Source organism: Capsella rubella, unplaced genomic scaffold (genome assembly GCF_000375325.1).
Source record: "Capsella rubella cultivar Monte Gargano unplaced genomic scaffold, Caprub1_0 scaffold_8, whole genome shotgun sequence".
NCBI lineage: Eukaryota > Viridiplantae > Streptophyta > Magnoliopsida > Brassicales > Brassicaceae > Capsella > Capsella rubella.
Window position 1 is genome coordinate 1,522,616 of NW_006238916.1, and position 15,147 is coordinate 1,537,762.

Here is a 15,147-nt window from a genome sequence, read left to right on the forward strand (position 1 = left end):
ATTAATATTATTTGAAAATTACTACTAGTAAATTTTGATTTTCACGGCAAGAAAATAATTATATTTTGATAATAAATTCCGAAATACTATACTAAAAACAAAATTAAGATTCTTTCACAGTAATAAGAGTAAGAAGTCAAAAAATAAATAAAAGAGATAATGACGTTCGACCTAACTAATAAATAAATTATTAAAAAAAACTTTAATTAACATATTATGTTATTATAATAATGTAATAATTATTATGATAATTTAGTCATTAACATACATTAGCGTTAATATATGTTGCTAACTAAGTCATTACCATTATTTTTTGTAAGAAAAGTTAAGTTTGAAAAAAATAATAATAAAGATGATGAAAGAGTAGAAAATTGAGAAAATAAATAAATAAAAAAGATGTTGAAATATTTTAATCCGTAGAGTAGATGTAGTGTTAGAATAATAAAAAATCAAGTTAATCAATTAGTAAAAAGTTAATAGTATTTAGTTAATAAAATGAATTTCATTACCAAAAAAAAAGTTAATAAAAAGAATTTTGTATGTATATATAATGTCATTTCTCTTCGTTTAAATTGAACTAAAATGTAAAGAATACGTGAAAATAAAATGTAAAGAATACGTGAACAGTGGGCTTGTCAAAGCGGTTTTATCTCGTAATTAAGACACCAGTTGCCATATCTTCTTCTTATTTTATTCATATGTTCATATGCTATTTTTAGTCAATGTTTGGTTGCTGTCGAGTTTTTTTTTTTTTTAATCAACAAATTGCATTGGGACGCATACTTCAGATAAGATCAAGAATGATTTTGCTATTTCAAGAGGATGGATATTTAAAGCCTTACAAAAGAACTATAAATTTGAGTGTTAAGTTTTTACAAAATAGTTCAAAGTTGTAAAGAAAAACAGTAAATAAAAAATCAATAACTATAAAAAAGCTGTAAAAAAAGAGAGAATAAAGTTTTTAGTAAAGTTTTTGTGATTGGTAAAAATAAAAATGATATTATTAGTACAACTTTTTTTATGTCACCAATCAAAGTCATTAGGGTTTAATTGGTAACATAGTCAAAACTGTACAAAAAAGTTATAAGTTGCGAGCAGTAAACTTTTATGGAATATTGTAAATATATAAAGAAGAGCGGTACATAAAAACTGTAAAAAAGAACAGAAAGTAAAATTTTAATAAAATTTTTAGATAACGCTTTTATGATTGGTAAAAATTAAAGATGTACAAAGTTGTAAAACTTTCTCTTACTCTACCAATCAAACCCATTATTATCATCTTCTATATTTAATTAATCAAAGGGGATGATATTTTTATTCTTTTCTCTTTAACTTATAACAACTGAAACTATATTAAAACAAATATAAAATCAGTCATGAAGTCGAAACAAAGTAAGTTTGATTCAATAAATTAGATGAAGGAAACTACATTGCATTCTCGATTTTTATATATAGAAGCAGACCTGGCCCTTGATACATTTTTAAGAAACTAATGTATTGGGCCTCCAAGAAAATTGACATTTTTGGTATGAAAATTAAGCCCCAAAATTTTTATTTGTATTGCAAAATTAGGCCCCATTTTTGACAAAGTTTAAGATTTGACCTTCATATTTAAATTTTATCTTTTTTTTAATTGCAAAATAGGTCTCATTTTCTAAAACTTTAAGATTTGGTTTTAACTTTTAAGTTTTATTTATAAAACCATTTAAAAAAATTGGTATTAGGCCTCATAATTGACAGGGCCGGCACTGTATAGAAGTTGCTCACATATTGTAACGCCCGTGTCTGGAAATCCGGGTGGTGTCGATCGACACTGTGGTTGGGTGTCGATCGACACTAGTAATTTTGGTTCGACGGTTTAAGTTTTAAATCGTCGGTTCAATTGAGGTTTTGGTTAGGGTTTAACCCTAGGTCACGTTTAAAAGAATAAAGGTCGTGAGGTGGCCGCTTTTATTCTTTTAAAAGGTTTCTAAGTTCTCTAGAGAGGTTTGTGAGGTTGGAGAAGTGTTCGGAGGCTTGTTCTTGGTGTTTCTGTCCTTGGGAAGATAGATCTCGTAGCTGTGGTGTTAGGAGAGTCCTTGGTTGCTGTTGTTGTGATCTGTTCGTCCTTGTTTCTGTCCTTTTGAAAGGTGAGTGCATGACTAGGCTGATCTAAGCAGTTTTGATTCATATTTTGAGTGCTCCTTCTGATTGATCTTTGATTTCTGTGTTTGTATGCTTGTCTATGGGATATGGTGTCTTTGTACGAGTCTGAGAAGGAGATAGATCAGGCCTGAAGTCCTGAAGTTGGTGGATTCGTCGATGAGAAGCGGCTGGAGCGATGTTAGGGTTTCGGTGTCGCTCGACACCAAGGGAGGGTGTCGATCGACACCAACTTTCTTTCTCGCAAGGATGGTCGCGAGTGTCGAGCGACACCAGCGGATGGTATCGATCGACACTGCTCGTCAGAACGGGTCATGTTGTGTTGTTTTGCGTTGTATTGGTGGTTGTTTGAATTATACTTGAATGTGTTCATTTCTGCTTGTGTGTATAGCCAGTGGTGGGATGATTGCCTCACTAAGTATTTATGAAATACTTATGCATCTCTTTCTTTGATGCAGGTAAAAGCAAAGTGTGATCCGTGGAATCATGGCAAGGAGAGGAGGATGATCTAGGCACTCATTGGTGTTTTAGGTTATTGTTGGATTTATTATGGTGATAGAATGGAATTTAGAAACATGTTAGGATGATCATGTTTTGGAATAATGTTTGGTTGAACTTGTTGGTTTAATGGAATTGTTTTATTGGATTTTTTTGGCTAAGTCTTCCGCTGATTAATATTGTTTGGTTTAATTGATTTAAATTATTATGTCGGTTTAGCTGGTTCGAATTAATTGGGTTAATCCGGTTTGCATGTTTAAAAAAAATGGGATGGGTTTCTTTCACATATGCAATGTCACCTAAATTGGAAAACCCTCATGTTCAGTTATGTAATTTTAATTTTGTTTGATTTTCTTATAAGTAAGTAATTGTACGTAAATTGTGGTGGTAGGAGTCTCTGTTTTCAAGGTTGGCTCGATCAGTCTCATTTTCAACTTTGGCTCGGGGCCAAGAGATTCTCAAAATAATGTACATGGGTTTCATAAACTCATATTATTAGGATATACTTCAATATATTCATACACTTTTGCATCGAACCCACTACCTATAACACTTTTTATTAATACTTAACCAGTAGAGTTAAAAGAGACTTGATAAAATGAGGGCCTAAATATTAATAATTATAACAGCGCCGCAAGCACATACTTCACCAGCTTGTGGCTTGGGCCGGCCCTGATATATTCAAAAATATATGTTTCTATCTAGAATAAGCAATTTGTATGTGTATAACCTGACTATGATACCATGAAGTTAAATGAATAAAAATGTAAAGTTGTGTTTATTTCATATGTTAAGACTTAATACTAGTATTTATACACATACAACTTGTCTATTTTAGATTGAAACATATCTTGGTGAATATATTGAAGTATATCTTAATACATATTAATTTTTTATATACTAATTGTACGTAAATTGTCGTGGCCGGAGACTCTCTGTTTTCTTGCTATTTGATTTATTATAAGAAAACACATATTAAGATTGAATAAGTAAATCAATATAAGAAAGAGAAAAAATAGAGAGTCGTGAATTTGAAAATCGAACATTTATCGTAGTAAGAAAATGTGATCAAACAAACAACACTGAATATAAAATAGAACCGTACGTAAATCACACAACACAATTGCATATCGATATTGAAATCTAAAATAACAAACATTTTATGCATCTGGAGCAGGCACAAGGCATAAATGGGCCAGAAGCAAAGTTCGCAAGCACATGCTTGGCTTGCTTGGTCTCAACGTCGTCATTGTATCCATCCCAAGTCTCTAAAGAAGAATGGGATCTACGAGTAAAAGGCTTATATATTCCTTCAGCTTTCCTTCACGGTGGTTGTAGACATCATCATTGGTATAGAGGACATCCAATAAGCGTCTAAAATTGACGTATTGCATAAGAACTCGGCGTGGCATTGTGGTTAGTTGCAAGCACTCCTCGTTTATAATCTTGTTCATATCTTCATTCATCTTTTCAAGTTCTCTACTGGCTTCGTCTTTTGTAAGTCCATGTTCTTTCATGTAATAGTTGAGTGCATTTGCAATATAACCTTTTTCCATATCATCCTGAAGATTGTATACCAAAACTTTCAAAACAAACAAATTATGTGAAAAGAAGTTCGTATTAAATTACAACATATATTAACTAGTGTTGTCGAAGACATAATTCATTATCAGTAAAGACACATATGCATGGGTATCTACAAATTTTTAGGTAAATCCTAACGCATGTAATATAAGTGAACACACAATACAAAATTTTAAAAATGAGCTTATAAGGATGAATTCTCGATTATTAATTTTTTTGGAATTTATAGAATTTTTTTTTATGTTTTATTTTATAAACTGGTCATGAAATGATTTTTTTTCCTGAAATTACAGCACATATATATATATATTTTTAATTATATTGGTTATCCAAAAACATTTGTTTTTCTAGTTATGTTTGGTTAATTTTTAATTATTTTAATAATATTTACGGTATACTTTTGATATAATCTGTGAAGTTGAAATACAATTTAAAACAAAACTTACTAATTAAATCGTTAGAAAAAATGTGTTGGTTAGAATTTATAAGTATTATATGCCATATTGGTTGAAATTTCATTAGTCTAGTTAGTATAGTAAAATTAACGAACACGGAAAGTCCCGAAAGCTAGTACGTACCTCATAGTCGGCTATGTCATCCAAGAGACGGGTCTGTGCACCTAAAGTTCGAACGAGCTTTGGTCTAGATATAAGCCACTCAAAAGCTTCCTTGCTACCAATCTCTCCAAGTCCCAAAATTGAAGATGCTATAGTTGCATATGTAGCAACCTCGGCGCCACCAGACTCTATATACTCATCAAAGCTAGGATCATGACCTCCCCGTGACCATTTGAGAAGTTCGAGGTTTTTCCTCGCAACTATCTTGAACTATACTTAGGGAAAAAATATACAAGCTACAACTTATTACCATGCAATCAATGAATCCGGGTTTTTATGGTCATGAATGATAAAAAAGTTTTGTAAAATAATCACCTCTTCTATCATTTTCTCCAACGCAAATAATCTTCCTTGTGACCTCAATATTTCTTCATGCTCTTTAAAAACATACATCACAATTTTGAAGGCAGTCTTCATGTGATCTTGAAGATTTTCCATATAATCAGGATCCCATCTGTTCTTATATCACACAACATTGGGGTATCAGGATCCCTACTACACTCATAATTAATCGGTTTTAAGATTTAGCCGATGAATCTTTGCAATGTATATAGATAGACATAGCTAATTAAGTACCTTTCCAGACAATTGACCAGGCTTTCTACTTCAGGAACTGAACCATAAATATCGCAAGCGTCGTCTAGAAATGTGAGTACTAAGTACAACTTAGCCGACAAAGTTCTCCCAACTGAAAATTGTGGCTCGAAGTACATCGTCAATGCTGAAAACCAAGCCTCTACAGTTCTTTCTCTGAAGCTAAGTGGAAAGTTTAATGTGTGATCTAATTCTCTCCACCACCTACCAAAACATGAAAAATAATTAGAACAATGCAGTTAGAAAGAACCCTAGCTATCATAGAAGAAAACTAGGTCATTCACATATACATTGTGATGGTTTTTAATTCTTGGAAGTAATGAAGCTGCAAGAACTTGAAATTGAGCTTGGCTAGCTTGAGCAGTGTATCGTCATGGTCCTCTTCGTGTTCATAGAACGAGATATACTCCCTTGCAACCAGAGCTTGGATGTTCCGGTGCTGAGGTATGTGAAGAGCATTTCGAATAAGCTTTGATATATGTGGTGGGCACGATCTGCGACCTGTAGCCAGTGGCTCCAAGTTGTTCAATGTGAAGCTAGATGCTTCATCAAATATATGATCTGTCGTTGTCCCAAAGTGCACTGCCTCGTAGAGGCTTAGCATACCCTTGACGTCTTGTATTAAAGTTTCCTTGAATTTACCGTCACTACCTTTGAATCTATTGAAAACATCTACATGAAACATTTTTCTTCAATATATTGATTGGAAAAAAAAAGAAACATATTGGAACTCTAAAAGATTACTTACCAGACAACATATTATGACCATATGTTCTGAAAACCCGAAACATGATTGAGATTATGTACAAATCATTTTCATCAGCTATCAAGTCTTCTATATTCTCGAAAGCATGTTTCAGGCTATCTTCAATCTCCTTGTCAAAATGATATGAGAGACCAAGACTCTCCAGAAAATGAATTGAAAGAATTTTCCTTTTGGTTGCGTCTTTGTCACTGGATGACAAGATGAATATGTTCTCTCTTACTTTAGGTTTTAATAGTTCAATCTCTCTTTCAAGGACATCAAAATCCTGGAAGTTCAACATGAAGTCAAAAATCTTTCTTTTCATATATATAAAGACATCAGATCAGAAAATATATAAAATAAATGGACTCACTAAATCAGTAATCGAAACACGGAGGAAGTAATCACCCCATTGAGAGGGTGGCAATTCCGTAAAACTAAAGAAGTTTTTCTGATCAAGATTTCTTATTGCTTCCATAGAGAGAGAGAGAGAGAGAGAGAGAGAGAGAGAGAGAGAGAGAGAGAGAGAGAGAGAGAGAGAGAGAGAGAGAGAGAGAGAGAGAGAGATGTCAAATGTGGTGGATGTCTTGGAAGAAGGTATAGACATATATATAATGATGCTCACATATGCAACGGTTATTACTTATTACTCAAATAATCTAACACATGTTTGTGTTAACTACGTTTAGATTCAAATATTTTGCTTTCATGATTAAGTATTGTTATCAATGATTAGTTTCTTCTTCTCGCATGCGCAATGGCAAATACTCAAGCAGTGGATTATTCCGTTTAGAGTTGTGGTTTCTTAATATTAAGACTCCGAATGGTAACCATACCGCACTACAAAATCGCGCCGCAACAGTGTTGTAACAGTATCAAAATATCTGCATATACATATATATATCTATGTATTTTTGTTACCATTCGAAGCCTAAGAGCATTTCCAACCATATGAAACTCTCAATAAAAAAATTATGATTATTTTAATATTTAGTTTAGTTATGCAAATTAAATTTTATATTTAAAAATAAATATGAACCAATATTAAGATTTGCGCATGTGTTGTCCTGAACTCAAGTGGAAATATAACATGGAGTGAAACATACATATGGAGATGAAGATGAGTTTGGCACAGAAGATGTCATCAGTTACCAAACTCAAAAAAAATGAAGAAGATGATTTTGAATCTTTGATATAAAAGATGACATGAATTAAAAAACAAAACTCTAATGTAAAACTAAATTAATCAAAATCCTTTGACCAAATTATTTCTTTTCAAAACCCTAATGATTAAGCTCGTGCATTATGAAAATACAAATTCAAGAATAATTTACAGTTAAAATCAAGAAACTGCATCAGATCACATCAAACGCCTAAGTTGCTTTCATAAAAGTGAAGCTAACGTGGATGTGATGAAAAGACGAGAAGGTTACTGACTTGGCAAGATTCTAAAAGATTATACGTAGAAATTTATAAAATATTATGTACAACAACAAAAAGAAAGGGAAAGGCTTGGCGAGTAAGCTAGGGTTTCTTGAGTCTTGCATATATATTCTATGAAGTCTAGAGACACTTTGAGCAGTCTAGGATAGTCATATACCTTTTTAAACTTTGAAGCTAAAAGAATAAAGCTTAGAAAGTGTGTTCCCAGTTTTCTGTAGATAAACTTTGAAGCTAAAAGAACAGAAAATTGTTTAGCCCTGTAGATCTGCACAGGTGTTGGTTGGTGCTAGATAGAGTTGAGGTCAGGCTTAAGTTTTTCTTCGGCCAGGTTCAATCCTATTCGGTAAAATAGGTTGTGTTAGAGCCTAAATAAAGTTGTGTTTTTTCTTTTTATAAAAAAAATAATTAATACAAATAAATTGAGAAACGTTGGTTTTGTGCTGTCCAAGCGAAATCAGCATATTGATCATCACCTAGCTCTGTGCCTTAGCACATCACATTATTCCACCTCCAAAAAAACATCAAAAGCCTAATGCTAAAAATATATATTTGTGAAAAGTTTCGTGACATACTAAATGATAGGTAATTAATATACTTCTTTTTATATATAAACCTAGCTATATTCTAGTTTCTTCATCTTTTTCCTTACTAAATTAGTCTGAAGGAATGATTTGTTTCCGCTATCACACAATTTTTTTGAGAAAAAGTAAAATATGGTAAAAGAAGTACATATAAAATAGCAATGAAGTTGAATTTTTTTTTATTCTCCATCATTTTCATTAAAATCATATGAGTAATTTACTACCTATGGGCTATGGCCAATGAATCTGACACACTCGGAAAATTTAGGCAAAACAAACACTAAAGCTACGTTGAAATCACTACAAGAAAACATGTTAATATCCTACCAAAATTCTTACAAAATAAATGGTAGGAAAAATTTCCTACGGAAAAACTTCGCATTTATTACGAAAAAGGAATGTGGTAGGAAAAAGGAAGATCATTTACCTTCGAGAAAATGTGTCAGAAAGTGGAAGGAATATTTACTACCAATTTCTTTTAAATAATATTTTTGTAGGAAACTGTGAAAGAAACAAAAAGGAAAGTGGAAGGAATAGATGCGGAGAGAATTTGGTAGGAAATTTTCCTACGAATTACCTTCAATAGGAAGGTGGAAGAAAATATCGTAGGATATCGGTAGATACATCGAAGGAAATCATTTGGTAGGAAGTTTGAAGGAACCAGTTTGTAGGAAATTAGTAGGTTAGTATTATATGAAAGAACAATATATATTTTGTTCTTTAAAGTAAATTATTTTTATTATGCCTCAATGAGTATTTTTATTATGCTTCAATGAGTATTTTTATTTAAATTCTTAAAGTAAATTAAATATTTTTAGTGTTATACTTATATTTAATTATGCATTTTAAACAACAAAAATTATATTTCTATTATTTTTCTTAAAATATATAGATATCTACCATTTTCCTACAAAATATTATTAACTTATATAATTCCTACCAAATTTAACCTAGATCTAATATTTATCCTCTTTCCATCACTCACAAGCCGCACAAACACCATCTATATCCAAGAACTTCGATATCTAGACTCTCTGTACGATGTCGTGAAGAGTTCATGAACCGGGTCGGAGAAATAAAGATAAGAAGCAAGAGTTTTAGGGATGGGAAAAGCCTCTGAGATTTACAGAGTTTGGAGAGAGCTTGGCTTCTCAGTTTTAGAGAAACAGAGTGAGATTACTTATGCTAGTTCCATAGTTTGGTCTTTTCAAGAGAAGAGCAGAGAAGGTGGGAGTTATGGAGGAATCGCGAGATATACTGATGTCAACGCTGATTGAATCTGGGGTTTTCATTCCCGGAGATTTCTCTTCCATCGGTGAATTTTCCTCGGAGGCGTTGGTATCGATCTGTGCTCAGTTGCTTAATCTCATTGACCCATCCTCGGCGTCGTTTTGCGATGAGCTCCTGATTCTCTCCCCGATAGGTTTAGGATCTGCACCGATATCGCTCATCCTGTGAAGAATCTAGGCTACATCAACGACATGAGTTATTACAAGGTATACATTTATCACAACGAAAATCTAAGACTTTTAATGAATCTGTGCGCGTCGCTGGTTCCAATTTGTATGTTAGTAATCACAAAATGATGAATTTGTTTGTTGGGTTGATAAGGGAGAGTCGTCTTTGATTAAAGGAATTAACTTTAGGGATTTAATGTCTCTGAAAGGGACATGCTTTTACAGTGGAATTTATAGATTAGATGTGGGTGTTATAGCTCCCATTTCGTCTATCAAATATGAAGTATCAATAGTGTTTTGTTCTTTGTATTTCTGATTCTGCAATGTCATGAGAGAGTGGAGGTGCCGTGAGAGCAAGTGAGATGGGTTCCTGAGAGTTGTGATAGTCCTTTGGTCTTCGTTAGAAACTTGTCATTCTGGATCGTGTTGCTTTTCTTATATGTGTGACATCATGCTGAAACAGATTGTATGTGTTGCTTGCGGCAGTTTCTGCATCCATTTGAAGATGACTCGTATAGGTTGGTTAGGTTTCTAGTTGAGAGGCTTTCATAGAAAAATGAAGGACTGAAAACTTCCCTAGCTAATGATGTAGCTAGCAGACCCACGATGGAGAATTTCAGAGATACTTCAGAAGATTTTGGAGCGTAGAGGCTAGGGTTGAAAAAATAGTTGAGAGAGAGGGGGAGAAGGAACTTGACACCATTAAAGAGCAGTATCTCGGATGTAAGAGCTTGACTTACGGTAAGTAGTTTCTGATTCAATAATGCTAATTTTTCATATTTTTGTGTGTGTTGGAACGAAATCAATGTTATGTGAGCTCTAAGTCTTTTACTTTCTAGGTTCGTATACTTGGGAAGTTAGAGTAAATAAAAAGTTATTAGTGGCATTAGTTTAGTTATTCTATTCACAATTGTATCCGTTGTTCTTCTTGTTACATGATGAACATGGCATCCACATCTTAATTAACATGAGTTTTGATTAGTTCCTATGATCTTGATCTTTTTTTTTTTGCCTAACTTATTTGGAGGTTTTATTAAACTAAACCTTGAGCCATCTTTTAACCGATTATTTGGTGGGTTTGACTAACAGGACTCAGGAGAGTTGGGACAAAACTCTCAGCCTAACCAAGTGCCTAGAAGTCTACAACTAGTGAAGGGCGTCGATCACATGTAGAACGTCCCGAGTCCGAAGAATCGTATATCGAGATTGTCAACTTAATTTATGTTTAGCTTTGTAACAAATAATTTGATCTTATAAATAATATATTTATTTATTTGGATTAATAAATTTTGTGTTTTCATAATTTGCATTTTTTTTGAAAATTTGAAATATTAAAATCAATTTAAAATGTATATTACTTAATTAATAAATTATTCATATTGGTAGGAAAACCGAATGTAACACTTCGAAGGAAACTAGAATGAAAATTTTGGTAGGAAAATAGAAAGAATTAATCATTTGTAGGAAACTTGAAGGAAAATATTTGGTAGGAAATTAGAAGAAACCTGTTTCCTACGATTTTTTTTGAAGGAATATGGTCAATAATGCCCTTCTCCGTTCCTACGAAATAACCTATGAAATTTCCTTTGGCGCATTTTTGGTAGGAAATTTCCTACCAATATCTTACCATTTACGATTTCCTACGGGCGATTTCCTACCATTCTTTTCGTAGGAATATCGTAAGAAACAGCTGTTTCCTACCATTTTTTCACGCAATTGGCTGTAGGAAATTACTGTTTTTCTTGTAGTGAATCGACTTCTCAAACGACAAACTCGAAAAATAAAACTCTGAAATCTACGCGAAAAAGATATGGAATCTACCATATAAGAAATTGAACTCTTTAACTTTTATTGATAACAATAAGAAATTTTTTTCTCTAAGTTATGACCGTAGTTGTTTAAATACTAAGATAGAACTCTTAAAAAAAACCCTAGAGTTTTGATTTGCCAGAAAAAATATATATAGAATGTAAAATTAGATTAAAACGCTAACGATTGATTAAGCTCTTGGATCAAACTCTATTGCCAGGATTCTGAATCACTCTTTAACATGGCTCTTCTCATGAGTTCTCCTTTGCTGTAACCAAAGTGATGTGTTTAATGAAATAGAGAAAATAGATATTTTGTGAAGAGTCCATGTTAGGTAATGCATTATACCATTTGAGAGAAACAGCTTTAAGCCTATCTTGTCTAATTTCCTAATCATTTTTCTTTTAAGCGTAATAATTAATTACAAAGCGAAGCTCCAGTGATGGTCCTAGCCCCAATTATTAAAACTTTTTTTTTGTTTTTTGTGAAGAGTCCGTCACTGTAATCTACCAAATTTGGCACAGCATCTTGAAAGCCTAGGCTCTTGTATAGTTACATCATATTTTCCGTGTAGGTTAAGAAGTCTTACACCATCGATGGTCCTTAGTCCTTAGTAGATGTTAGGTAGCTATATTAATCTCTGAGTTGTCCTAGATTTTCAAATGAGTGGAAATAAAGAACACTCAAGAGAACCATTTGACGTGGACTATACAAACATGCATGTGTGTTTGTCTGTGGGAAACTTCTAATTCTGGATTCAAGTTGCATTGATTTGCTTTATAACACTTCTTTATCGGTAAGATACGGTTTCGACCATTGCTAGAAAAGAAAAATTGATATTTTCAATTACACAATTTTATTTTAATTTGAATGATAGTTGGACTTGGACCATTACTAAAGTGACAAGTGTTATTTGGCATTCTCACCTCTATCTCATACGAGAACTCCAGTCCATTTGCTCTCATACCTTTTTATTAACTCTCATAATTGTAACGAAAGGTGTACGTTGTATATTCGTGAAACATCATATATTAGAAGAAATTTTATATCAGTTAACATTTAAAATATATGATAAAAGTAGGGTTTTGTGCAATTATTTTTTAGTCGTCAATTTTTGTAGTTTTACTCTCTTTTAAATAAATATATTAAGTCAAAATAATATACAATATAAATCTTATACGCATTGCTCATGGTAAGTTATGTAAAATATGTCCCTAGTAACGCTGGCTTATTTTTTTAAATGTGTCCCTAGTAAAATTTCCTACATTTGTTAAAGCTGGCTTGTTTTTTGTAGGACATGGTGCTCGGTGGGACAGACACATCATTACACGTCATAGAATTCGCGATGGCCGAGCTATTACACAACCCGGATATCATGAAGAGAGCTCAACAAGAGCTTGAAAAAGTTGTGGGGAAAGACAAAGTAGTGGAGGAATATCACATCTCTAAACTTCCATACATTCTCGCCATTATGAAAGAAACTCTAAGGCTGCACACGATTGCTCCACTCCTTCTTGCTCACCGCCCTTCACAAACCACTGTGGTGGGCGGTTTTACCATACCTAAAGATTCAAAGATTTTCATAAATGCGTGGGCGATCCATAGGAATCCAAATGTTTGGGAGGATCCACTCAAGTTTGACCCTGACAGGTTTCTTGATAAGTCTTGTGACTTCAATGGAAATGGGTTTAGTTATCTACCGTTTGGGTCTGGTCGTAGGATTTGTCCTGGAATGGCTATGGCCCAGAGGGTTGTTCTTTACAATATCGCTACATTCTTGCATTCTTTTGATTGGGTAATTCCCCAAGCAGAAAGAGTTGGGGTCGAGGAAACGTTTGGGATCGTGTTGAAGCTGAAAAATCCACTTGTTGCCACGCCCGTGCTAAGGTTGTCGGATCCAAATCTTTATCTATAGTTCAACGCAAAGGAGAATTGAATGTTCTTCTGCGGCCTTGGGGATATATTCTATGTGTTTTATAATCTAATAAAAGCAGTACTATCACGTGAATAAAATCTCCATATACTTATCCCTTTAATATCCTATGTCACGTAAATTGGGAAAAGACTCATAAGTCATAACCCGTTCGGTCAATATGTAATTTTATTTTTGTAATGGTACGTAATACTAAATTGTGGTGGTTGGAGACTAATCTTGATTTATCAAAAGAAAATTTGTATATAATACTTATCCCTTTTTGTTTGTTTTCTCCTTATAATATGATTTATCATAAGAAAAGACTCTCATTTATGTTTGAATAATTAAGTAAATAGTCGATAAGAACAGACTCTGCTATGTTTGAATAATTAATTAAATAGACATCGACATAGTAAAACATCAACTACTAAGACCAAACAGAAAGAGTGTCATATATGAAAAAACAAACACATCAACATTTTATTGTAGTAAAAAAGTATAATCAAACACACAACCCTGAAAATCAAATAAAACCGCAAATCACACAGCACACAAATGCATATAGCTGATATAAAAAACGAAAAGTAACAAACAATTTATGCATCCCAAGTCTCTAGAGGAGTATGGGATCTACGAGCATAAGGCTCATATATTCCTTGAGTTTTCCTTCACGGTTGTTGTAGACATCATCGGCCGTATAGAGAACATCCAATGAGCTTGCATAGTTGAAATATTGCATAGGAATTCGGTGTGGCATGGTGGTCATCTTCAAGCACTCTTCGTTAAAAATCTTGTTCATATCTCCATTTATCATTTCAAGTTCTCTAACGGCTTGCTCTTTTGTAACTCCGTGTTCGTTCATGTAATAGTTCAGTGCATTTGCAGTGTAACCTTTTTCCATATCCTCCTGATGACATATACCAAACTTTCAACAAAAAATAACTATGCAAAGAGAAGTTTGAAATTGAGTAAAACAAAATCTATCAGTATAGCATTATCGTTATATTCGTGGAAGACATAATTCATTATCATTAAAAACACATTCTATCACTAAGAATTAATAGTTCAACTGGTAAAAATTTCAGACAAAAAACTAAATATTTGAATGCCTCATGGGACGAGACCATATGAGATGCTCTGGTCTCGGATTTAAAAGGATGTACAAAGCTACACTCATAATCTCTTTGTTATTAAAAAAAAAAAACACATTTTGTCTCTACGAATTTTACTATTGGATGAGGCTTTGTTATAAAAGATGACAGCGCCAAATGAATTGAATCAAACCTGAAACAAAAAAAAAAAACCAAAGTGACGAGGCCAACCCAAAGGGAGAAGCTAAGGCTAATTGGATAACACCAACATATGTATTAATAGAAAGTTGCCCACGCGATGCGTGGGTTATACATGAAATATTAATTAAAAATTATATTTAGTTATATATGTGTATAAGTGTTAATATATGTTTTAAAAATAATTTTAAAACAAAATAATATGTTTATATTCATTATGTGTATTACAAAATAATTAACTCACAAACAAAATTGAACGCGATCGCAAAATTAGTATAAAACATATTTTGTGTACATTGTAAACATTAAAAATAAACGAAAGTATATTTGGAAAATATAAAACTGAATGAGATCTAAACAAAGTAATACAAATTTAGCACATACACAATATACAAAATTAGCACATACAAAAAATTATGAGCATTTGTTACTCACCTTATATTTTATCATAACCTAAAAGTAACTTAAATTTT

General features: G+C 32.7%; 3 protein-coding genes and 1 long non-coding RNA gene across 6 annotated transcripts in view; 2 read left to right on the forward strand and 2 right to left on the reverse strand.

Moving 5' to 3' along the window:
* Positions 1–3,908: 3,908 nt before the first annotated feature.
* On the reverse strand, positions 3,909–6,658 carry LOC17875197 (alpha-barbatene synthase). The gene is made up of 7 exons (XM_006281883.1): positions 6,554–6,658; positions 6,184–6,466; positions 5,726–6,107; positions 5,418–5,639; positions 5,157–5,295; positions 4,803–5,051; positions 3,909–4,202 (listed from the first exon to the last, which is right to left on the reverse strand). Exons 1-7 carry the CDS (start codon positions 6,656–6,658, stop codon positions 3,909–3,911), a joined length of 1,674 nt encoding a protein of 557 aa, XP_006281945.1.
* A 2,555-nt stretch (positions 6,659–9,213) lies between these two features.
* LOC17876832 lies at positions 9,214–10,964 on the forward strand. The gene is made up of 3 exons (XR_002832516.1): positions 9,214–9,700; positions 10,125–10,402; positions 10,751–10,964. It is a non-coding gene; the product is annotated as an uncharacterized LOC17876832 (long non-coding RNA).
* A 1,803-nt stretch (positions 10,965–12,767) lies between these two features.
* On the forward strand, positions 12,768–13,385 carry LOC17875721 (cytochrome P450 76C1). Its single transcript, XM_006281377.1, has one exon. The coding sequence runs from the start codon at positions 12,768–12,770 to the stop codon at positions 13,383–13,385; it is 618 nt and encodes a 205-aa protein (XP_006281439.1).
* A 428-nt stretch (positions 13,386–13,813) lies between these two features.
* The window catches only part of LOC17874747 (alpha-barbatene synthase), a 9,007-nt gene continuing 7,673 nt past the window's right edge, over positions 13,814–15,147 (reverse strand). For 2 of the 3 annotated variants that reach the window (XM_023777431.1, XM_006282342.2), the window contains exon 7: positions 13,814–14,292. In XM_023777431.1, coding sequence (XP_023633199.1) covers positions 13,999–14,292 — 294 coding nt within the window. In that variant the 3' untranslated portion in view covers positions 13,814–13,998. Of the gene's footprint in view, positions 14,293–14,483; positions 14,670–15,147 lie in introns of those variants that run through there. The other variant, XM_023777435.1, reaches the window with a different exon arrangement.

Coding starts and splice junctions, on each gene's coding strand:
- LOC17875197 (XM_006281883.1), bottom strand. CDS start 6,658: ATGGAAGCAATAAGAAATCTTGATCAGAAAAACTTCTTTAGTTTTACG. Junction 5,296..5,417: donor CTGGTCAATTGTCTGGAAAG/GTACTTAATTAG, acceptor ATATAAGAACAG/ATGGGATCCTGATTATATGG. Junction 4,203..4,802: donor ATGACATAGCCGACTATGAG/GTACGTACTAGC, acceptor TACAATCTTCAG/GATGATATGGAAAAAGGTTA.
- LOC17875721 (XM_006281377.1), top strand. CDS start 12,768: ATGGTGCTCGGTGGGACAGACACATCATTACACGTCATAGAATTCGCG.